Genomic DNA, 25350 nt, shown 5'->3' with positions numbered 1-25350 from the left:
TCATTTCGGCCATTACCTTGGTAAAGACCCGGGGTGCCGTGGACCATCCATACGGCAGCGTCTGAACTGATAGTGACAGTTCTGTACCATAAACCTGAGGTACCCTTGGTGAGAAGGGTAAATTTGGACATGAAGGTAAGCATCCTTGATGTCCCGAGACATCATGTAGTCCCCTTCTTCCAGGTTCGCAATCACTGCTCTGAGTGACTCAATCTTGAATTTGAACCTCTGTATGTAAGTGTTCAAAGATTTTAGATTTAGAATCGGTCTCACCGAGCCGTCCGGCTTCGGTACCACAACAGTGTGGAATAATACCCCGTTCCCTGTTGCAGGAGGGGTACCTTGATTATCACCTGCTGGGAATACAGCTTGTGAATGGCTTCCAAAACTGTCTCCCTGTCAGAAGGAGACATTGGTAAAGCCGACTTTAGGAAACGGCGAGGGGGAGACGTCTCGAATTCCAATTTGTACCCCTGAGATATCACCTGAAGGATCCAGGGGTCTACTTGCGAGTGAGCCCACTGCGCGCTGAAATTCATTGAGACGGGCCCCCCACCGTGCCTGATTCTGCTTGTAAAGCCCCAGCGTCATACTGAGGGCTTGGCAGAGGCGGGAGAGGGTTTCTGTTCCTGGGAACTGGCTGATTTCTGCAGCCTTTTTCCTCTCCTTCTGTCACAGGGCAGAAATGAGGAACCTTTTGCCCGCTTGTCCATGAAAAGACTGCGCCTGATAATACGGCGTCTTCTCATGTTGAGAGGCGACCAGGGGTACAAACGTGGATTTCCCAGCTGTTGCCGTGGCCACCAGGTCTGAAAGACCGACCCCAAATAACTCCTCTCCTTAATAAGGCAATACTTCCAAATGCCGTTTGAAATCCGCATCACCTGACCACTGTCGTGTCCATAACCCTCTACTGGTAGAAATGGACAACGCACTTAGACTTGATGCCAGTCGGCAAATATTCCGCTGTGCATCACGCATATATAGAAATGCATCCTTTAAATGCTCTATAGGCAAAAATATACTGTCCCTATCTAGGGTATCAATATTTTCAGTCAGGGAATCCGACCACGCCAACCCAGCACTGCACATCCAGGCTGAGGCGATTGCTGGTCGCAGTATAACACCAGTATGTGTGTAAATACATTTTAGGATACCCTCCTGCTTTCTATCAGCAGGATCCTTAAGGGCGGCCATCTCAGGAGAGGGTAGAGCCCTTACAAGCGTGTGAGCGCTTTATCCACCCTAGGGGGTGTTTCCCAACGCACCCTAACCTCTGGCGGGAAAGGATATAATGCCAATAACATTTTAGAAATTATCAGTTGTTATCGGGGGAAACCCACGCATCATCACACACCTCATTTAATTTCTCAGATTCAGGAAAACTACAGGTAGTTTTTCCTCACCGAACATAATACCCCTTTTTGGTGGTACTCGTATTATCAGAAATGTGTAAAACATTTTTCATTGCCTCAATCATGTAACGTGTGGCCCTACTGGAAGTCACATTTGTCTCTTCACCGTCGACACTGGAGTCAGTATCCGTGTCGGCGTCTATATCTGCCATCTGAGGTAACGGGCGCTTTAGAGCCCCTGACGGCCTATGAGACGTCTGGACAGGCACAAGCTGAGTAGCCGGCTGTCTCATGTCAACCACTGTCTTTTATACAGAGCTGACACTGTCACGTAATTCCTTCCAACAGTTCATCCACTCAGGTGTCGACCCCCTAGGGGGTGACATCACTATTACAGGCAATCTGCTCCGTCTCCACATCATTTTTCTCCTCATACATGTCGACACAAACGTACCGACATACAGCACACACACAGGGAATGCTCTGATAGAGGACAGGACCCCACTAGCCCTTTGGGGAGACAGAGGGAGAGTTTGCCAGCACACACCAGAGCGCTATATATATACAGGGATAACCTTATATAAGTGTTTTTCCCCTTATAGCTGCTGTATTGTTTATACTGCGCCTAATTAGTGCCCCCCTCTCTTTTTTAACCCTTTCTGTAGTGTAGTGACTGCAGGGGAGAGCCAGGGAGCTTCCCTCCAACAGAGCTGTGAGGGAAAATGGCGCCAGTGTGCTGAGGAGATAGGCTCCGCCCCCTTATCGGCGGCCTTATCTCCCGTTTTTCTATGTATCCTGGCAGGGGTTAAATGCATCCATATAGCCCAGGAGCTATATGTGATGTATTTTTTTTGCCATATAAGGTATTTTTATTGCGTCTCAGGGCGCCCCCCCCAGCGCCCTGCACCCTCAGTGACCGGAGTGTGAAGTGTGCTGAGAGCAATGGCGCACAGCTGCGGTGCTGTGCGCTACCTTATTGAAGACAGGACGTCTTCTGCCGCCGATTTTCCGGACCTCTTCTGCTCTTCTGGCTCTGTAAGGGGGACGGCGGCGCGGCTCTGGGACCCATCCATGGCTGGGCCTGTGATCGTCCCTCTGGAGCTAATGTCCAGTAGCCTAAGAAGCCCAATCCACTCTGCACGCAGGTGAGTTCGCTTCTTCTCCCCTTAGTCCCTCGATGCAGTGAGCCTGTTGCCAGCAGGTCTCACTGAAAATAAAAAACCTAATTTAAACTTTTACTCTAAGCAGCTCAGGAGAGCCACCTAGCTTGCACCCTTCTCGTTCGGGCACAAAAATCTAACTGAGGCTTGGAGGAGGGTCATAGGGGGAGGAGCCAGTGCACACCAGCTAGTCTTAAAGCTTTTACTTTTGTGCCCAGTCTCCTGCGGAGCCGCTATCCCCCATGGTCCTTTCGGAGTTCCCAGCATCCACTAGGACGTCAGAGAAATATATATATATATAGATTTATATTACCGGCACTCCTCATTATAGCTGACTGGTTACTTTGCTGGTTGCCCTCACGGGATAAGATAGATGCAGTCAAATAGTGCGGCACTCCAGTCGAAAAAATTTCACATACAGGCAAATAGATTAGCAACGTTTCAAAGCCTTTATTATGGCATTTTCATCAGGCTTATATATATATATATATATATATATATACACACATATTCATACACACAAACCACAAGCAATCCCATGTTTTAAAGCTTTGACCCTGGGAATGTATCCACGTCAGTATAACCCTAAGGGATCCGGTCTGAAGATCTACACTGTCTAGGTCGACAATGTTTAGGTAGACCACTATAGGTTGACAGTCACTAGGTCGACAGGGTTTCTTGGTCGACATGTGCTAGGTCGACAGGTATTTTTTTGAACTTTTTCATACTTAACGATCCACGTGGATTACGATTGGAACGGTAATCTGTGCCGAGCGCAGCGAGGCACCTTGCCCGGGCGAGGGGATACGGTGCACTAATTGGTGTTCCCGGTCACTCTACGAAGAAAACAACACAAAAAAACAACTCATGTCGACCTTTTGACCTGTCGACCAAGCACATGTCGACCTAGAAGCCCTGTCGACCCAGTGACTGTCGACCTATAGTGGTCGACCTAAACATTGTTGACCTAGACACTGTCGCTCTAATGATCCACACCCAACCCCAATACACAGTAAAATTACTGTTTGCAGTGTATTACATGCTCTTTAGACTTTGTAGAAACAATATTATCTTTTCCAATGTAAAATCTAATAATGTAAGTGTGATAGCACAAACATGGATATTGGAGTACGATACTGGAACGATGATGGCATGGAAAGTATTTCAAGTTGCTTGGCCGACCCACGGCCTCCCCCCAGCTCACTGCCAAATGGTACTGCTGCTGCTGCAAAACACACTGAGTGACACAATTGATGGTAGTGTGTGGAGCGCTGAGGAACGTACCATTATCTGATCTAGAGAGGGGTGTAGCCCTAGCTCCCAGGCGACCTCTAGCGGCAATTGAATTCAACGCACACCCCACTCGGTCACGCGTGTTCCTTACCACGTCTGGTAACCAGGCAACGGCTTCTTGTTGCTGGCTTCCTTTCCCGGCATGCAGCAGGGGGGCAAGATGGCCGCTGCCAGCGGTGCTGTTCTTCGCAGAGGGAGCAATGATGATTCGTGAAGGGAATGGAGGAGGAGGAGAGTTCAGTGTTTCTCCTGTGCCTGACGGCCACCAGCGGGGTGCCCCTGTACTGCAGGAGCAAGGGCAGCAGCAGGCAGGTAATAGTGCTCTCTAGAAGCATGATATCAAATACATCCTCAGGCAGAGCCATGCCACCTGGGGTGGGCAATCTATATGTGCCAGCAGCTTACTGGTAACTAATCTCTTAGATGGCAAGTTCTGTGTAATGCAAACGTATAAATACAGCGCAGGATTGCAGTCAGCATGCTGGTGGGCATGGTGTCCACATTCATGGTGTCAGCATTGTAAATGCCAAGTGAAATGCCAACATTTTGAAAATGCCCACATTAGGGTTAGGATTAGGAACATACCGTGCAACAACATTAACTGCAACCAGCGGAACGTTGGCCACAACCAGCGGAACGTTGGCCACAACCAGCGGAACGTTGGCCACAACCAGCGGAACGTTGGCCACAACCAGCGGAACGTTAGTCATTGCCACCGTGTTAGGGCTCTTACCTCAGCATCCACTGGAAACGCCACACCTCTGACTATCCACACTGTTAGCCTGTCCACATTTCATCAGTGTCAGCATGCTGAACATGCCAATTAGATGTCGAAATTGTGACCATGTTGACACGATGAATGTCGAAATTCAGTCAAATATCCCAAACCCCAGCACAGAATGCGATGGCATAGAAGTGGCAATCTCAGGTCATTATTATCCAGAAGATCGCATCTCTGTTGAAAGGTTTAGTCCTCTCACAAAACTAGGATAGAGTTGTTTTTATTGATCCCCCTGCCGTACTTTTGCCATCATAATCCTGCGCTGTTGCATTCTTCCTGTCCGTCAGTCCGTGTTGGGTATGCTTTACCGGCCCTGGGGATCCTGGCAGCAGAATGCCGGCAGGGGGGTGAGTGCAACGAAGCCCATTGCACTATATGGGTGTAGTGGACACCCACGAGTGGGAATAGTACCTACTAGCCGGCATACCGAATGTCGGGATTTAGAGCGGGCGGGCTGCAGGGGTCGGTATTGTGACTGGCGATCTCCACATAACTACATACCGTCAGTTCTGTATATAAAATTGAATGAATTTATGAGCAGGTCCAACAAATGTGCAGGATACTCTGTACCACATTACAATTCCGCCAGCACAAAATGTTGCCCAGTCAGTGTAAGGTAGCGTCTATTGAGTGCTTTGACCTCTATCTCTCGCGGGCTCCCCTCTCTTCAGGCAAGGTATTGAACTAATGCATGTCAACCATATGGTGTTGTGCTATTGACTATCTACCTAGACATCGTAGAGCTGTGATTCAGATACCTGTAATTCGGAGGTACGTGTAGGAATCTGTAGTAGGCAAGTTAAATTGCTTTTACATGTTTTAGGAATGCAGAAGAGTCTCGGATGAGAGAGGATTACCCAAAGAAGCAATCCCCATCGAGTGCCAAGAGGAAAGATTCTGTTTAGGGATCTATTTGGCTACAGCTTTCATGGACAACCTTTAAATCAGAAAAAATATATCCCTGTCTAGTGCTACTGTCCCATGCCAAATTCTAAGTCTTCTAGGAAATACATGGGGCAGGGCAATTGGTGTGGATAGTCTGGTGAGCGCAAACTTAGAAAAATGGGTTCCGCACAGGGGTGAGAAAACACAATAGTGAGGGGGTTAAAGAGCTACGAAATGAAAGAAATAAAGTCTCCCCTGACGCTAATTTAGAAGTTTATAATAATAAACCAGTCCATAATGTGGGCTTGACTTTGGGTAGTTTTTAAATCACCTCATCCATCTCCTGAGGGGATCATGCGGCATTAAATGCATCCAACTCGTTACTGCTAAATGTTGGGTATTTCTGATCCCTAAGCCAAGAGTGCATGGAAATATCCCAGGGTTCACTGGAGTCCTCACACTCCTTCAGCTTTATTGTTGCGCATTATATTTAACAAGCTCTTCATTTACGGACAAGAAGTCTACGTGCTCTGTTACTGACGGTGTAAAATCTCTGATGCAACCAAATTATTGGCAATTGAATATTTGACATGGAAAGTTTTTGGAGCAGATTTTATTTATTTAATTTTTTTGCAGGGGGCCTCTTATTTTCCTCTTTTGATTATGCCAATTTTGTGTGGTATCCAATTAAAGGAGATAAATCACTGGGTGCAAAAAAATTTCAGTTTTTCACACTTTTTCCGACGTTTCACCAATTATTATTTTTTTTTACAAGCTACGCAAGTAGGATCGCCCGTAAAGTAACAGCTTTCCTCCCGAAAACAGACATGCTCAGTGAAACCTACCTGTGTGCTTTCGTGATAAACAGCAATGGGGCTGTTTCCGGGGGGTTTGGATTCGCCTGCCTAAGGCAGGGGAGCAAAATCCCCTATAAGCTGTGCCTAGTGTCAGCTTATCGGTGCTAATAGGTTATAGGGCGATTGCCACTTGTGGGTGTCCACAACACCCAGAGAGCGGGAATAGATCTTGTGGCGGGCACAGTGAGCCACCAAGCCCGCAGCGTGGCGAGCGCAGGAGGCAGCAAGGGGACTCTTAGCCCTCGCCCCGCTGCCGGCATTCGGGTGGACGGGATGCCACTGTTGGGATATTGACAGCCGGCATCCCGTCCGCTGGTCAGTCATATGTATCCCTGGATATTAGGGCAGCACGGATGGTGTAGTGGTTAGCATTACTGCCTCACAACACTGAGGTCATGGGTTCGATACAACCCGTACTTGCGTGGGTTTCCTCCGGGTACTCCGGTTTCCTCCCACAATCCAAAAATATACTGGTAGATTAATTCGCTCCCAACATACTTACCCTAGGCGTGAATGTGTCTGTGTGTACATGTGATAGGGAATATAGATTGTAAGCTCCACTGGGGCAGGGACTGATGTGAATGAGCAAATATTCTCTGTAAAGCGCTGCGGAATATGTGTGCGCTATATAAATAACTGGTAATAATAATAATATTATCAGGACTAATTCACGTTCAAACCTGGAATTTTTACGATGGCCCCGTAGGCACATGCGCAGCGCCCATCATGCGCCCGCACTTTCTGCGGGGGGCCGCAGAAAAACGATCACCTCTGCCTGTCAATCAGGCAGAGGCGGGCGGGGACGGCAACGCTCTGCTGCGCCGGCAGGAGTCGTCTTTAGTTTCTGCTGACAAGATGAATTGCGATTGCAATTTCTGCTTGTAGAAGGGGGGGTGGCGCCGGTCAGCATGCTGGGCGTCCCCCAGTATGCGACTAAAAGGATAGCAAATTAGCAGAATTTGCTGTCCTTACTGAATTAGCCCCATTATGTGGCAAGAACAGGGCTGGTTAGGTATACAGTGTGGCAGCTGTTTTTTGGATTAGCTGCAAGTTGTACAATTCTTTTGCTCGGAGACCCAGGTAGAGGGCATTGCAGTAGTCCACAGGTTCTCAAACTCGGTCCTCAGGACCCCACACAGTGCATGTTTTGCAGGTCTCCTCACAGAATCGCAAGTGAAATAATTAGCTCCACCCGTGGACCTTTTAAAATGTGTCAGTGAGTTATTAATACACCTGTGCACCTGCTGAGTTACCTGCAAAACATGCACTGTGTGGGGTCCTGAGGACCGAGTTTGAGAACCACTGCAGTAGTCTATGTATGACGATACAAGTGCATTTATGGCTTTAGGCAAAATTTCTGAGTGAAATAAATGTTTGATTCAGGAAAAATAGGGATTTATATCATATTGGAAAAAACCCTTGTACAGACAGAAAAAAAAAAATGTCCACAATACATTGGGACACACACTTACTGCAGCTCAGAACGCAGTCCGAGAGCAGAACAGCAGTAGAACGTTGATTGTCTAAACTTCAGTTATTCGGATATGATGTGTAGGAACCAAGAACCTTTTTATTTTAGCTGTGCAATTAATACTTGTGTTTGCAGGAAGGTGAGACAGAACACAGGTTGCACTGGCCATGCCCAAGATTGCTAGCAGAAAACTACAGTAGATCCATCAAAGTTAATTGCTTACCATGGGTTGCTGCACATTTGTAGATCATTAGTTAGTACACCGTTTGAATAAGAGATACAATGAATTTTCTCAAGTAATGTCACCTGTTGTCCAGCAGATGCCGCCCTTGGACCTGCTGGAGCTGTCTGTACATTTTGTTCATTTCACCTCAACCAGTTCTCTAAATGAAAGTTTTATAGCTTGGTTTGGCACAGTGGTTCCAAACTTTTTTGACTCATGTTGCTCCAAAATATTGGTATTTTTTAATGGGAAAGCCCTAGGCCAAATGTTTCTTATTGAAAAATTCTGCAGAAATTATTACATTTGTACTCACCTGTCATCCTTAGGGTCGGGTATGTGATGGTGGACAGGGTTGTGAATCTATTTGTTCATATATTTTAGGATTGGCAGCCATAAGCTCTTGTTCTGCTTATCACATGGACCATAAATAATTTAATTTGATCTCAAGAGACCAACCAGTGGTCCTCCTGCAAGTGCCCAGGTGTCACAGTACCAATGGTTTGGGAGAAGGGGGAGAGTCGTTCTTGAATTAAGCTTTTCGGTGGAACTAGTTGCATCTATGATAATTGGGAAACCCAGTCCTCTTACAAGTGTTCAAATAATTATATGGCCCCCTCCTTAAAAACTCCCCCTATGTTTTATATGACGTCTCTTCCAGACTTGCTGGTTGGTTGCAGAGTTGATCTTGTGTAGGCCAGTATTGTCCCATAGAGTACTGGCAGAAGAGTAATGGTTAGGACCCAGCCATGAATAGTATTGTCCACACCTTACATACAGTTTTCACCGGGATGGTTACCATCCCGCCGGTCAGCATACCAGTGTAAGCCTTGCCAGTTGCTTCCCTGCCATAGCAAAGAGAGCAGGACAGAGGTGGCACCCCTGGCATGTGACTGTTTAGTAAAAAGAGATCTGCCTGTTTTGACTATTTGTGCTTTGGCATACATCCCCTGTATTCACTTTAATACTATCCCCGTCTACCTTTCACATCTTCTCTACCTGGCAGTGGTGCCAGTTACACTATAACCCTAGTCGGGGTAGTGATTCAGGGCAGTGAATTAACTCCAGTGGTGCTCCCCAAATTCTGGTACTCTAGGCAGTTACCCTAAGCTGCCTGTCCCATTGGTATGCATTTGTGATCTTTAATCAGGTATTAATATGCTGCTATCTAGAGATAAACACCAGCATCAGACTCTATAATACTGTATATAATGCGCTTTTTGTACAGTTGTATTACCTCGAATAATGGAGACAGTAAAGTTGTCCAATGTAATCAATGTTTAGGTTGCACCTATATTATCTGGGATAATAGATTGTACTTCAGCTTTATGGTTATCCACAATGTATGGCATTTTGACTATTGGCTAGAGCCTCCAAACCCTGCTCATAAGTGGAACATCCAGCTGACTGGTCGGAGAAAGGCCCCATGTACCACACAGTGTGTATTCTGCTTCCAAAACGAATCTTGATACCATTTTGGAGAGAAATGTTACGTCTGAACATTATCAGCAGACGTCAGTGAGGTGCGTTCTGCTGGATATTAGGTCATTTGGCAGGTATGCTATTGTGCTTGTCCCATGAAGACGGGACAATCAGGAGGTATCTATTTTGGGTGTTATTTACTGTCAAACTAAAAATATGCTTTCATGGGACTTGCACTGGATCAGTCAAATCTGATTGATTGCTGCCCTTTCACTGTGTAAACAGAAGCCAAGAGAGCATGGGGAGGTTTGTTAAACTGGTTTTCTTGAGAAAAAAAATATTTTCCTGCTGGTGTCGGAGAAGGCGTGTAGACAGTCCATCGTACTAGTTTGGCACTTGCTGCCCCACCACCAGACCCATGGCCGGATTGATACCTAACGATTACGGTAATTAGTGAGTGCAGAGTTCAGTTGGAACTACCTCAGGTGTGCACATGCTTATGGCAGTGCGTAAGGAGTTTCTTATTTACAAAAGACCGTCAGCAATCAGGCGCGTACCGTGGAATTTAGGCCCGAGGCAGAGCCGGCCCTAAGCAATATGATGCCCTAGGCAAGATTTTGGCTGGTGCCCCCTAGCACCACCGCTGGTTCCGCCTCTGACCTTGCACCTCTTTCCCAGCACCATCACCCCTCACCCATAGCAGTCCTTATTTTGGTGTTTGTACCCCCTATATTTTAAATAGGAACAGTTTGCACATTTGGCGCACAGCCCAAAAAGGGGTGTGTTTTTGCTGGCAAGGGGCACGGCCACACAATAGTAACCCCAATTCCAATTACGCCACACAGTACTGCAACTTTATTCACATTTGATCATGCGATAGTGTCCATAATTTATATTACATCCCACAGTAGTATCACTTTACCTTATAAACGTTACTCCTCACAGTAGAGCCCCTTATTCACATTACATCACACTGAATTGCTCCTTATTTACATGACACAGTAGTGCCTTTTCTATATGCAACGCCACATAGTAGCGCACTTTATACACATAATGCCACACATTAGTAATGCATTTATACACATAATTCCACACAGTAATGCCCCTTACACATATGACACACATTATTAATATCCTTATAAACATAATGCGCCTTACACATTATGACAACCTTTATTAATGCCCTTTTACACATAATGTCCCTTACACATATGCCGAACATTATTAATGCCCTTATACACATAATGACACACATAGTGCACCCTACACATTTGCTGCACATTATTAGTGCCCCTATACACATGACACACATACAGTTGTACCGTTACACATTTGCTGCACATTATTAGTGCCCTTATACACATAATGACACACATACAGTAGTACTCTTTTACACATATGCTGCACATTAGTAATGCCCTTATACACATAATGACATGCATAGTGCCCCTTACACATATTCCGAACACTACTGCACAACCAACCCACTCACATGCACACAGCACTCACACTGCCACTAACACTGTGACCTCTGCCTCTGCTTGGATACAGATGTGTCCTCATAAATCTTGCCTCAATGTTAACGTCTGGCACCTTTTTTTAATAAAAATGCATCTTATTTGCATTTCTATGTGGCTAGGATGCACAAGCAGCTTCTGCTGATTAAACTGATATACAGCATACCTATATTATGTGTGCGACTGTGGCTGTATCTGCATATGAAATGCTACATACAGAATATAGGCATGCCGCATATCATTTTAATCAGCAGAAGCTGCTGATGCCCCTGGGCATATCAAATGCCCTAGGCAATTGCCTAGTTTGCCTATACCTATGGCCGGCTCTGGCCCGAGGTGCACTTGTGAGCCCCGGCGTGATTACATTTTTATCACCCTTCAGATGAGCCCTTGGATTACTGCTGTACATTTACAAAATGTGTCCATAAATACATGATCAGTACAAGAAACTCCCTGAGATGTGATGAATCCAATACCGTCAGTCTGCTTTGATACTACAGGCTCCGGTGGTGCATGGTGTAATGTGGCACAAGTAATTGCAATGCCAGACATGACCAGCAGTAGTGTAGTGGCTGCAGCAGAGGGAATGAGGCACAAGGTAGAACTGTGGGAACGTACAGTTAGTAGTAGTGGAGTATGAAGCAGGGTTCTAGCCACTAGGAGCTGAATGAAAAGAAAAAAGATATCAAGGACCTGGAACATTTAAAGGCAAATGGATGTCCAAGAAATTGGAATTCAAACGATGCACAGAGCACATTAAAGTTCCCACCAAGATGATCAGTGGGTGGGGCTAAGTGATGTAAATGGTCATGTGACTGCAGCTATACTTTGGGCCAATTGCTGTGCCCTCACCTCTAAAGTAAAGTGGGCAGAGGAACTGCAGCGTGCACAGACCCCAGGAAGGGAAGCGCTTGCACAGAGAGTTGGAGGAGTTGTACTGATTGCCTGGGCTTGTTGGAGGGGCCTGTGTCAGCTGTACAGCGATGCAGAGGAGGGGACTTTGACGGCTGATATCGTGTGTACACAGGAAGAAGTCTCTCCCCATAGGTGCTGACTGCTATGGGCGCGGCAGATCTCATGGCAGTGCCCACCTGTGACGTGAGGTGAGGCAGAAACTTTCCTGACATACTAACGTATAAGACAGAGTTCTGATTACATAAAGAAGGTAAAAAATACAAAGAATATGTTAGAAATATCTTCTTTTATTATTCTAATCATTTTTATAGTCAAAACTCTGGAGTAAAAAGTCTATGGTAGGCGAGGCAGTGCCCCCCTTCCTATCTTTTCTGCACTTATTAAAACTCAACGAATTTCCAGGAGTTTATACTGCTGCGCCTGTGTATAATGCCCATGGCTCATATATTGTGTGTATATCTTGCTCTGGTATTAGCCAGTGCCTCCTGAGGCATTTACCTCACTGCACGTCCCACAGCAGCTAGCTAGCACTTATCAGAAGAGATTATTTTTCCTGTGTGCCCCCCCTCCCGCACTCAAGTTCCCTCCTCCTCACCGTCCTGTGGATGCAGGCTGTAGCAGTGGCATACAAGTGTACCCCTGTGCGGCCGCCGGCACCCCACTGCATATACTGTACTACTTTATAGCCTTTCTTTAATAGAGGCTGTGGCCACACCTCTTCCAGCTTGGTCACGCCCCCTGGGGGCCCTTGTCTGTTCTCTATGGCCCTGAAGGTAACACTACCTGTTCCAGTACATGTCAATTATGTTAATTTGAATGTGATTTAATCTAAGTACGACAAGATGGTTCCATGTTTATAGCAAGTTGTGTATTCAGTTGAAACTTTAAGCACACTTAATTTTCTCTGACGTCCTAGTGGATGCTGGGAACTCCGTAAGGACCATGGGGAATAGACGGGCTCCGCAGGAGACTGGGCACTCTTAAAAGAAAGATTAGGTACTATATCTGGTGTGCACTGGCTCCTCCCTCTATGCCCCTCCTCCAGACCTCAGTTAGAATCTGTGCCCGGCCAGAGCTGGATGTACCTAGTGGGCTCTCCTGAGCTCACTAGAAAAGAAAGTATTTGTTAGGTTTTTTATTTTCAGTGAGATCTGCTGGCAACAGACTCACTGCTACGAGGGACTGAGGGGAGAGAAGCAAACCTACCTGCTTGCAGCTAGCTTGTGCTTCTAAGGCTACTGGACACCATTAGCTCCAGAGGGATCGAACACAGGGCCCGACCTCGATCGTCCGTTCCCGTAGCCGCGCCGCCGTCCCCCTTGCAGAGCCAGAAGACGGAAGATAAAGATGAAAAACGGCGGCTGAAGACTCCTGTCTTCATTAAGGTAGCGCACAGCACTGCAGCTGTGCGCCATTGCTCCCATAGCACACCACACACTCCGGTCACTGCCCTGGGCAGCAATTAGTTTACCTTTTGGCACAAATAGCACATAATACAGTGTATAACACTGTATATGTGCAAAACCCCCCGCCATTAACATTATAAAAAGCGGGAGAAGCCCGCAGCTGAAGGGGCGGGGCTATCTTCCTCAGCACAGCCAGCGCCATTTTCTCTTCACAGCTCCGCTGGAAGGACGCTCCCCAGGCTCTCCCCTGCAGTATACAGTACAACAAGGGTAAAAAAGAGAGGGGGGGCACATAAATTTAGGCGCAAATTGGTGTTAATAAGCAGCTATTGGGAAAAATCACTCAGTATAGTGAAAATCCCTGTGTTATATAGCGCTGTGGTGTGTGCTGGCATACTCTCTCTCTGTCTCCCCAAAGGACTTTGTGGGGTCCTGTCCTCAGTCAGAGCATTCCCTGTGTGTGTGTGGTGTGTCGGTACGGCTGTGTCGACATGTTTGATGTGGAGGGCTACGTGGAGGCGGAGCAGGAGCCGATAAGTGTGATGTCGCCCCCTACGGGGCCGACACCGGAGTGGATGGATATGTGGAAGATATTAACCGACAGTGTCAACTCTTTACAAAAAAGGTTTGATGACGTAACAGCCTTGGGACAGCCGGCATCTCAGCCCGCACCTGCCCAGGCGTCTCAGAGGCCATCAGGGGCTCAAAAACGCCCGCTAGCTCAGATGGCAGACACAGATGTCGACACGGAGTCTGACTCCAGTGTAGACGAGGATGAGACAAATGTACAGTCCACAAGGGCCATCCGATGCATGATTACGGCAATGAAAAATGTGTTGCACATTTCTGACATTAACCCGGTTACCACTAAAAAGGGTATTATGTTTGGGGAGAAAAAGCAACCAGTGACTTTTCCCCCATCTGATGAATTAAATGAATTGTGTGAAGAAGCGTGGTGTTCCCCTGATAAGAAACTAGTGATTTCTAAGAGGTTACTGATGGCATACCCTTTCCCGCCAACGGATAGGTTACGCTGGGAGACATCCCCTAGGGTGGACAAGGCGCTCACACGATTATCTAAAAGGGTGGCACTGCCGTCTCAGGATACGGCCGCCCTAAAGGAGCCTGCAGATAGAAAGCAGGAGGCTATCCTGAAGTCTGTATATACACACTCAGGTACTATACTGAGACCTGCTATTGCTTCAGCATGGATGTGTAGTGCTGCAGCAGCATGATCTGATACCCTGTCAGACAACATTGATACCCTCGACAGGGATGCTATTTTGCTAACCATAGAGCATATAAAGGACGTTGTCTTGTATATGAGGGATGCACAGAGGGACATTTGCCGGCTGGCATCTAGAATTAATGCAATGTCCATTTCTGCCAGGAGAGTATTATGGACTCGGCAGTGGACAGGTGATGCTGATTCTAAAAGGCACATGGAGGTTTTGCCTTATAAGGGTGAGGAATTGTTTGGGGACGGTCTCTCGGACCTCGTATCCACAGCAACAGCTGGGAAGTCGACTTTTTTACCTCAGGTTTCCTCACAGCCTAAGAAAGCACCGTATTATCAAGTACAGTCCTTTCGGCCTCAGAAAGGCAAGCGGGTCAGAGGCGCATCCTTTCTGCCCAGAGGCAGGGGTAGAGAAAAAAAGCTGCACCAGACAGCCAGTTCCCAGGAACAAAAATCCTCCCCTGCTTCCACTAAGTCCACCGCATGACGCTGGGGCTCCACAGGTGGAGCCAGGTGCGGTGGGGGCGCGTCTCCGGAACTTCAGCGACCAGTGGGTTCGCTCACAGGTGGGTCTCTGGGTTCTACAAGTGGTATCTTAGGGATACATGCTGGAGTTCGAGGCGACTCCCCCTCGCCGTTACCTCAAATCAGCCTTGCCAGCGGCTCCCAGGGAAAGGGAGGTAGTGCTGGCGGCTATTCACAAGCTGTACCTTCAGCAGGTGATAATCAAGGTTCCCCTCCTTCAACAGGGACGGGGTTACTATTCCACAATGTTTGTGGTACCGAAACCAGACGGTTCGGTGAGACCCATTCTAAATTTAAAATCCTTGAACACTTATGTAAGGAAGTTCAAGTTCAAAATGGAATCGCTCAGGGCGGTTATTGCAAGCCTGGAAGAGGGGGATTTTATGGTGTCGCTGGACATCAAGGACGCTTATCTGCATGTCCCCATTTACCCACCTCACCAGGAGTACCTCAGGTTGTGGTACAGGACTGTCATTACCAATTCCAGACGTTGCCGTTGATAAAGCTAAATATTTATCGTATATATAACCCTTTATGAGGTCTAAGAACACTGTACGCTGTTTACTTAAGGAGTACCGTAAGGGTACGCAAGTTGCGTAACGATCGCTCAGCCGTAGGCGAGACGCTCAAGCGTCACGTTCGCTCACGGCCCAGAGATCACAGACAGGCAGACTATTGGCTGTTGGCTTATCGTAATGATTCGCTATAGCGTAGCGGCGCTCGGGACCACGAGGAGATCACCAGCGATGCAGACGCTCACAACGTTAAACCTTTATATCTATACCTCTAACAATGAAATACACAGTAAACCTTAGTGTAGAGACAAAGTGTAAGTGCAACCTTGTGTAACCTGATTAACTACAAAGCTGCCTGAGCGTCACCGACGCTCTGTGAACACTTAACACTATGAGAAAATACACAGATACTTGTTTAGGGTCCAAAGCCTATTAAATGTATTATAACTAATATACTTGTAAAAAGGAATCACAGTACAAATGATACACTACAATATAACAGAGACTTCCTAACCAAATAACTACACTATAAATACAATACAATACAATACAATCTAATCAAGGGAAAATACGAGAGAAAGAGTAGAGAGAGAGAGAGAGAGAGAGAGATAGAGATAGAGATGAGAGAAATGGCTCACAGTAAGACAATATGATTACGGAGAAAACTTACGCACAAGGGGAACGATCGCATGCGCCTCGATATCCAGCTCCCGATTATCAGCAATGAGAACCGTTGAAGAGAGTGAAGTTGGATATGGTCGGCCTGCTATTTATGCCCCACACACAATACAATTCAATGGTCCCTACAATCTCATTGTTCATTGGACACAGGAATTCGGCTTCGCATTATAACAAAAGGTCATAGGTTGATTCATACAGGTGGGCTGTGACTATTTCCAACTGCTCAGGTGGGAGGGAAACTGGGTTTCCCGCCGCATGGGTAATAAAGTGCAAATAAAGTAAATGTTCATAAACTTCTTATGTCCATAACTATTCGCACGAGCGATTGATCTGCTTCAAACCAACACCGGAATATTTCTAATTAAATATTCTTCCGATGGGTACTAAACACCACTGTATTACTCCTATCTGACCCTTCGTATCAAACAAAGAGGGATTCCTCTGTTCATAAACATTCTATATTAACCAAACTTTCAGAATCTATCAAAGGGACCATGATCTACAAAATACATTATTAGTGAAAATATGTAATGATTGAGTCGCACGCTACAACCACATAAACTCTACCGTAAATACGCATACCATGCGCCTGCGGGTGCCCGCGACTGTGAGTATGCGCACGTACGGGAGAGCGTACGCATGCGCAGCACGGACCTGTGTGAGGTGCAAATATGGTAGTGTGCATAGAGATATTTTTCTGACTTTGACAGTCCACCCTTTGGCAGTCAATAATAACTGCCACTTCCTGAAAACATTTCAAAAGGAGAAAAATATATGTCAGGGGTTAATTCATTTCCATGGTTGGGTGAGGGAGGAGAGAGGAGTAGGTGTGAAGAGGGTATGACCTAGTGTGATAGCAGAAGCATGTGTGTATGAGTCCATGTTTGGGGGGTCATGTATCATCGTGCCGTACGTGTTGTAAATCAAGCTTCGAGGTATTGCGAAGTATACATTTGAATTCCTTCTTATCCCGTGGTACAGGTCTGTGGATGGGCTGTCAAACTTTACCGAGCTCTTTTCGGATTTTTTTTTTTTTTTGAACAAAATGGGGAGCACATTTTAGTTGATGATACATGAATGGGGGAATATGTGATTGCTGATATCTGTGCCTGTATTCCCTATACTATGTGTGTTATTACCTGAGGGTTGTAGAGATGAAGATGAAGAACACTTATGGAAAATGCAATGATATTCTATGTCAGGTAAATGTACATCTGTCGTCGAAGTTTTGTTCGGTATCAGTTGAAAGTCGTCTTCTTTGCGCTGTTTTGCTCATTAAGCGTGAGCAATAAGCTTTGTCAATGCCATTAGATTTACAAAAAAAAATGTTGGGCTAGCGTAATTTTAAGAATTCTAGGGAAACTGGGGATCCATGGCAAAGTTCATCAAGTGTCCATATCTCAAGTGGTCAAAACTTCGTCTTTGGTCTATCCGTTGTCTGTATAGCGTCTCATCAACTTCCTCGTCCAAGGGGGTCTTGTTATCTTGGAGAAAAACCAGAAAAACAGGTGAAAGAAACGGACCGTAGAAATCGCATTTTCATCACATCATTGTTTCTATCGTTGGGTCGTAAATCAAATCCAGGTTAATTACAGTTTCCTCACTCCTCAAACTCATCACTCTGGTACTTTGTTTGCACCTCATTAAAGCCTGCCCGCATCTAAATATCAATCCAATCGATATAACGACACCTAAGATACATAGTAGAAACTTCCCAACATCCATTATGACTCCTTGAGCCCAGTCTCCTAAACCAGAGAACCAATTTCGCGGGTTCAACCATGACACCCAACCAGTCAGCTCATTACCTACAGTAGCAAGAGTGAGATTGTGTTTTCGGCGAAATTCCCACTTTAATTGGAGAATATCGTCCATCTTTTGGTCTATGACCTCTACCGGATCCTCGGTGCTATTTGTGATATACGTGCAACACTTTATGCCGTACTGTGTTGCCAATGTAACACAATATCCGCCTGTCACTGCTGTGAGGTAATTAAGAACCATTCTATGCTGTACCAGTTCTGTTTTATAAGCTTGGAGTTCTCTTCCAGTGTATCTAAACGTGTCATCATACATTTCAGTGATATTATCTAACAAATTGGCGAGTGCGGAAATGTATCTATAATTCATCACTCCTCGAGCGGTGCGAGTGAAATCTAACGCCACCAGAACCTGAATCCCGGTGGATTCATGGATCAGATCAGAGGCCGGATGCTCTAACCTTTCTGACAGTTGTCTTTTAACGAGGTGCTCGTAATGAGTGTGAGTATAAGGAGCTTGGGCACCACGGTGTATGTCTTTCATTTTATCATGAGTTACAGTCATTACTTCAGGCAATACTCTTCCAATATAACACAATCCTTCAGAGTTTGGGGCAAGCCACTTGTACGCCTTTCTCCCGCATATGAAATATGCATCATCGGGGAGAACATATGGGACGGAGAAAGACATTACCATATTACAAACCTTCCAGGTGAAATCTCCTAGCCCTAATTCTTCCATCTGCTTAATGCACGTATCAGGTTGTACGATATGTGCACAGTATCCTGGTGATACTTCTCCAACTCTAGTAATCCTATTTCCTAGGGTGTATCTATACCGGAAAGATTTTCCTCTACTGGCTATGTGGCGTACAAGCTCTGTATCTGTAGGCATTCTATCTGCTCTATGTGAAAAGGTCATGGTGTGGTTACTCCATGATACTTCCCAATTTCCCGGCTTTCTGGGATTGGAGATGTTAAAACATAATAGGGACCTATCCACGTGGTATTGGTGGAGCTTCAAACTAGGAGGGCTGGAGATATTAAACCTCCGGTCCACCGGTCTCCCACCATTTAACTCAAGTACCTCCCCTATCGTTAAAGGAAATGGTACTAGCCCTGATTTGCTATGACCCTGAGGTACTTGAGAGCATACCCAACAATCTGTTTTGTTTAATACATTACCCACTAAGGAGTGATAATCACTCAATGGATGTCGGTCCATATGGATATTAAAACTGGATTGGCATTTCTTAATGCACCCATCTTCAATGACATTGTTACAGAGCCTACAGATACAATTTTCTTCAGCTAACAATCCGTCACAATTTCTTCTATGGTCAATGCTATCGGATCGTTTTCTGATACTCGCCTTTGCTTGTTGGTTAGGTTGATCTTGGAAAACTACGCCTCCATCTTTATCATCGGAACCCATTCCAGAACCTCTATCGACCTCCATGGTACTCTCGCCGGAACAGACTGCTCTGGTCAACATCATGGTCAACAGGAAAATCCGGATCACAGTCTCTTGGGGCAAGTCCATCTTTGAGGAGGAGACGAAGAAGAATGAGAAGGAGGAAAAATACATTTGAGGGAGAGGGGATGGGAAGTGGAGAAAAACAATAAAAGGGAGTGGGGAGTCGACAACAGCTCTCGGTCTTCAAGGCTCAGGTGCCGCCTCAGTCCTCCTGGAACAGACACTCCAGTGATACAACCTCTACCGTCTGTTCCTTATCACGGGACTTCTCTGGATCAGCAACCTTCTTGCAGTGGGATGAATGGACCCAAGTCTCTCTCTCAGCAACCTTCAATGCCGTAGTGCTAGTCAATAAGACCTGGTATGGTCCTTCCCATCTGTCAATAAGGCAACCTGAGCGTAGAAAATTCCGTATCATTACATAATCCCCAGGTTCAATGTCATGACAATTACTATCAGGTAGATCAGGAATCGCCAACTTCAGATTATCATTTTGATTCCTTAACTGTTTACTCATGTTAATCAAGTACTTTACAGTCACTTCACTGTTACATTTCAAATCATCCTGAGGGTTAATCATGACATGCGGTTGTCGACCAAACAAGATTTCAAAAGGGGACAGATTAAGAGGGGACCTGGGAGTGGTTCTGATACTGTACAATACAATGGGCAAAGCTTCTGGCCATGTCAATCCTGTCTCTGCCATCACTTTACTCAATTTATTTTTAATAGTGCTGTTCACTCTTTCGACCTTCGCACTCGCCTGTGGACGGTACGGAGTGTGCAGCTTGCTATCAATTCCCATCAATTTACACATTCCTTGAAAGACATCACCTGTAAAATGGGTACCCCTATCACTTTCGATTATTCTAGGGATACCATATCTACATACAAATTCCTGCACAATTTTCTTAGCTGTAAACATAGCGGTATTTGTAGCTGCAGGAAATGCTTCGACCCAATTCGAGAAAACATCTATACAAACAAGTACATATTTCAAATTCCGACAAGGGGGTAATTGTATGAAGTCAATTTGTATTACCTGGAAAGGGCCGCCGGCAGGTGGGATATGGGATGGTTCTGTAGGTATTGCCTTTCCAATATTCTTTCTCAAACAGGTAAGGCATGACATTGCTCTTTTACTCGCATGAGAGGAGAATCCTGGGGCGCACCAATAGGCTCTTACCAACTTGCACATCCCTTCCTTGCCTAGATGAGTCAGCCCGTGAGCTGCTTCAGCCAGACATGGAAGATATGCTCTGGGGGCCACTGGTTTACCATGTCCATCCGTCCAGAGTCCTGAGGACTCTTGGCCACATCCCTTTGCCTTCCAGACTGCTCTTTCCTGTGTGGAACACAAATTCTGCATCTCACACAACTTTTGTGTGTTGATGGTATTGAATACCATCAGTTGTGTGGTGTCTGTCTGTATGGGGGTAGCAGCTGCTAACTTAGCAGCTTCGTCTGCTCGGCTGTTACCAAGTGATACCGGGTCTTGGCTATATGTGTGTGCTTTACATTTGATAACAGCCACTCTGTCGGGTTCCTGTATCGCTGTTAGAAGCCTTTTTATGTGAGCTGCATGCGCTACCGGTGTACCAGCTGCCGTCATGAAATTTCTGAGGCGCCATAGGGCTCCGAAATCATGGACTACCCCGAATGCGTATCTAGAATCGGTGTAGATATTGGCTGACTTACCCTTAGCCAATTCACATGCTCTGGTTAGGGCGACCAGTTCAGCAACCTGGGCTGAGTGAGGTGGGCCTAGCGGTTCCGCTTCTATGGTGTCTTGGTCATCTACGACTGCGTATCCAGTACACAAGTCTCCCGAGTCTGACTGTCTGTGACAACTACCGTCCGTGTAGAACGTGAGTTCTGCATCTTTCAGTGGGTTGTCACTGATGTCAGGCCTTGCGGTAAAATTTTGGGTCAAATATTCCATACAATCATGTGTATCTTCCTTTGTATTAAATCCTCCTTCCCCAGCACTCTCACCTTCCACCCTTTGTGCCTGACCAGGCACACCTGGGAGATATGTTGCAGGATTTAATGCACTGCATCTCCTTATGGTGATGTTTACGGGGGCCATTAGTGCCAATTCCCATCTTGTAAACCTCGCTGATGAGACGTGTCTGGTTTGGGCAGAATTCAATAAGGCTGATACCGCATGTGGCGTATGGATTGTGAGGTTGTGGCCTAGCACGACATCTTCGCTTTTTGTCACTAGCAATGCTATCGCAGCAACGCTTCGCAAGCATGTGGGGAGGGATCGCGCTACCGTATCTAGCTGAGCGCTGTAGTATGCAACTGGCCTGCTGGCATCACCGTGTTTTTGGGTTAGTACACCTGCCGCGCAACCAGCACTTTCTGTTCCGTATAGTTCAAAGGGTTTCCCATAGTCTGGCATACCTAGCGCTGGCGCCTGCGTTAGGCACTGTTTGAGTCTCTCAAATGCTGTTTCGGATTCGTCTGTATGCAAAATCCTATCAGGTTTGTTTGAGGAGACCATTTCCTGCAAAGGTAGCGCCAATATGGAAAACCCTGGGATCCAATTACGGCAATACCCACACATTCCTAAAAACGTTCTGATCTGTTGCTGGGTTTGTGGTAGAGTCATGTCTCTAATTGCTTGGATTCTATCAGCGGTCAGGTGTCTCAGTCCTTGTGTTAGACAGTGTCCCAAATATTTTACCTTAGTTTGGCATAATTGCAACTTGTCTTTGGACACCTTGTGTCCGGTGTCTGAAAGATGAAACAGGAGCTGTTTCGTATCCTTCAGAGATGCTTCCAGTGAATCTGAACACAGTAATAAATCGTCCACATACTGTATCAATACTGATCCACTGTCTGGTTGGAAAGACTGTAAACAATCTTGCAAAGCCTGAGAAAATATACTTGGACTATCTATGAAACCTTGGGGCAATCGAGTCCACGTGTATTGGACTCCTCTGTATGTGAATGCAAACAAATATTGGCGGTCAGGGTGCAGAGGTACCGAAAAGAAAGCGGAGCAGAGGTCAATAACAGTGAAAAATTTGGCAGTGGGAGGGATTTGCATTAGGATGACAGCTGGATTTGGCACTACGGGGAACTGACTCTCAACTATTTTGTTAATCCCCCTTAGATCCTGCACTAGCCTGTAACCCCTCCCCCCACTCTTCTTAACAGGGAAGATGGGACTATTGGCAGTGCTGGACGTTCTTACCAGAATGCCCTGTTGTAGCAAGCGCTCTATTACTGGGTAAACTCCTAACTCCACCTCTGGCTTCAGAGGATACTGTGGGATTTTTGGAGCTATCCTACCATCTTTTACTTGTACAACTACTGGAGCTACGTTTGCCATTAATCCAGTGTCTTGTCCGTCTTTTGTCCAAAGTGACTCTGGTATCTGAGATGTCATCTCTTCTATTTGGGATGGATTCCTATTTGTCATAATGGTATGTGACATTAATTTTGATGGGGAGTCTAACATGTCTCGCACTTCCTGAGCGTGATTCTCAGGTATGTCCAAGAATACACCTTCAGGAGTACAATAAATGACGCACCCCATTTTACACAGTAAGTCTCTTCCCAGGAGATTGGTTGGTGCCGATGCAGCCAGCAAAAAGGAATGCTTGGTATGCAAAGGCCCTATTGTAATCTCGGCTGGTTTGCTAACAGGGTAGTGCTGAACTACTCCTGTTACTCCCATGGCTGGAATTGTCCTACCAGTGGTTCTCATGCCCACTGTCGAATTTATCACTGACTTGGCCGCCCCTGTGTCTACAAGAAAGTTTAAAGTTTTACCAGCTACATTAATTGCGACCTCGGGTTCACTTTCAAGGTTGGCAATCAATTTCACTGGCTGCAGATTACAGGTATGGCCACACCCCTATTGGGTATGGTGACCTCCCTGAATCCCGCTGGCAGCAACTACTTGTGAGGGAGATAGTTGGGAACTACCAGAGGCATGCCAGTCTCTGTTTGGGGGATATCTTTTTGTTTCCCCTGTATGTGGCTCATAACTCCGTTTCTGCGGACCTTGCTCCCAATGTCGTGTGTCGTGTCGTTGTCTAGGGGTTTGGTATGAGTTTCGTGGATTCTTTAATCTACAATCTCGTGCTATGTGTCCCTGTTTGTGACAAGAATAACAAGTAACCATACTTGACTTACCCACAGGATTTGGTGATACAAACAAAGGCTGCCTTGTGGTCAGAGCCTGTATACTTACTGACATTAATTTGTCACCTTGTTGTTCCCTGTGTCTGGTGATGTTTCTGTCGTGATCAATAGCAGCCTCTCTCAAAGTAGCCACAGACAGACCTCGCCAACATGGTTGCGTGGTCTGTACCCTAGTCTTCAATGACTCTTTTAAACCATCCATCAGTACCGATACTGCTACTTCCCGATGGTTTGTGTCTGTTTTAATGTCCTCTATACCTGTGTATTTTGCCATTTCTAATAATGCTCTGTGAAAATACTCTGCAGCTGTCTCTGACTCCTTCTGTTTAATGGAGAATATCTTATTCCATTTAGCTACTGCTGGGAAATACTCTTTTAACTGCAAGTTTATTCTTTTCACATTATCTTGGTTGTACACATCTGTAAGAGGTACATCATGATCTAGTCCGCAATCAGCTAAAAATTGAGTTGCGTCGACATTTGAGGGTAAACATGCTCTCAGCAATATCTGCCAGTCTTTATTGTTGGGCTCTACAGTGTTTCCTAAGTCTCTGATGTATTTTTGACTGGCAACTAAGTCTTTTCTAGGGTCAGGAAATTCAGACACTATGGTCCTTAATTCCATTCGGGAAAATGGAGTGTACATGGCAATGTTCCTAATGGGAGTGGCTCCTGATGCGTCTGTTTTCCCATTCGGCACTGCTATTACTCTAACAGGTGTAATTCTAACAACCTCATTCTGTGCAGATTCTACAGGCTGTGGTGAAATAGTTTCAGCATAATGCATGGTGCCGTACTTACCAGTTGATACGACCTCACCTATCCCTCCGCTAGGGGCCTTTACTAATCTCGTGGGTGGAGCTGTGCCTACTGTGGTCTCTGCTATGGTGGCTGCTAGAGAGAGCGCTGAAATCGTTGCCGATTCGTCCTCTTGATCACACTCCTGAGGAAAGTTCAAAACAGGGTACAACTTGCACGGGTTAATACTTGCATTGGTTAATGGGTTAACATCATCATTAACATTTACACAGTTACTAAGTGATTTTGTGTTACACCTTAGTGCGTCTTTCTCCGTAATCAACTTCTCTCCTGATATATATGGTGGTGGCGGGGCCGTGGCAATTAGTTTTCTGTTAGAGCCAGATCCCGCCGCCTGAGCCAAACCTCTCTGTATCTCACCTTCCTGTTGCCACAACTGTAAATAATCATAATGCTGAATTCGTCTCTTTGTTGATTTTATGAGACATATCCTCCTCCTTAAATTTTGTAACACCTCTGAGCTGAAGCTCCCTATTCTTGGGAATTTCTCCCCGTCATGTACAGTCATTCTCTCCCATTCATCACATAAAGTTTCTGTGTGACTTCCATATTTCTCACACATGATATACCTGGCCGACCCAATTGGCCGGACCACTGAATCAACCCGAACCGAGGTTGATTGCCCCCTACCTGAACAAGTGGCCCCCATAGTTCGAAAGTGTTGCTTTATTTAGCCAACCCTTTACGAAAAACCAAATGCCAACAATAGGCTGACGGTGGCGGTTTACCGAGTACCCCACTCACTCGCCCACGCCGACCTATACGACCTGATCACACCGATATGGTGCTGGCGTACTCGACCTAGGGCCCCTGCGACCTGAACCTCTATTTACTGGAACCTGTGAGGGTTATCCGAAGAACACTTACTCTTTCCAGTAACTATTGGTTGCTGG

The 25350-nt window shown here is 46.0% G+C and overlaps 1 protein-coding gene across 4 annotated transcripts in view; it reads left to right on the top strand.

Moving 5' to 3' along the window:
- The first annotated feature begins 3894 nt into the window (after positions 1-3894).
- Positions 3895-25350, top strand: part of FUZ (fuzzy planar cell polarity protein) — a 322221-nt gene continuing 300765 nt past the window's right edge. Inside the window, exon 1 of one of the 4 annotated variants that reach the window (XM_063942539.1) lies at positions 3895-4120. In XM_063942539.1, the coding sequence (XP_063798609.1) occupies positions 4028-4120 (93 nt within the window). In that variant the 5' untranslated portion in view covers positions 3895-4027. The remainder of the gene's footprint in view (positions 4121-25350) is intronic. The other 3 variants (XM_063942537.1, XM_063942538.1, XM_063942536.1) reach the window with 3 other exon arrangements.

Source organism: Pseudophryne corroboree, chromosome 10 (assembly GCF_028390025.1).
Source record: "Pseudophryne corroboree isolate aPseCor3 chromosome 10, aPseCor3.hap2, whole genome shotgun sequence".
Lineage (NCBI taxonomy): Eukaryota > Metazoa > Chordata > Amphibia > Anura > Myobatrachidae > Pseudophryne > Pseudophryne corroboree.
This window is presented reverse-complemented; position numbering and strand designations above follow the sequence as displayed.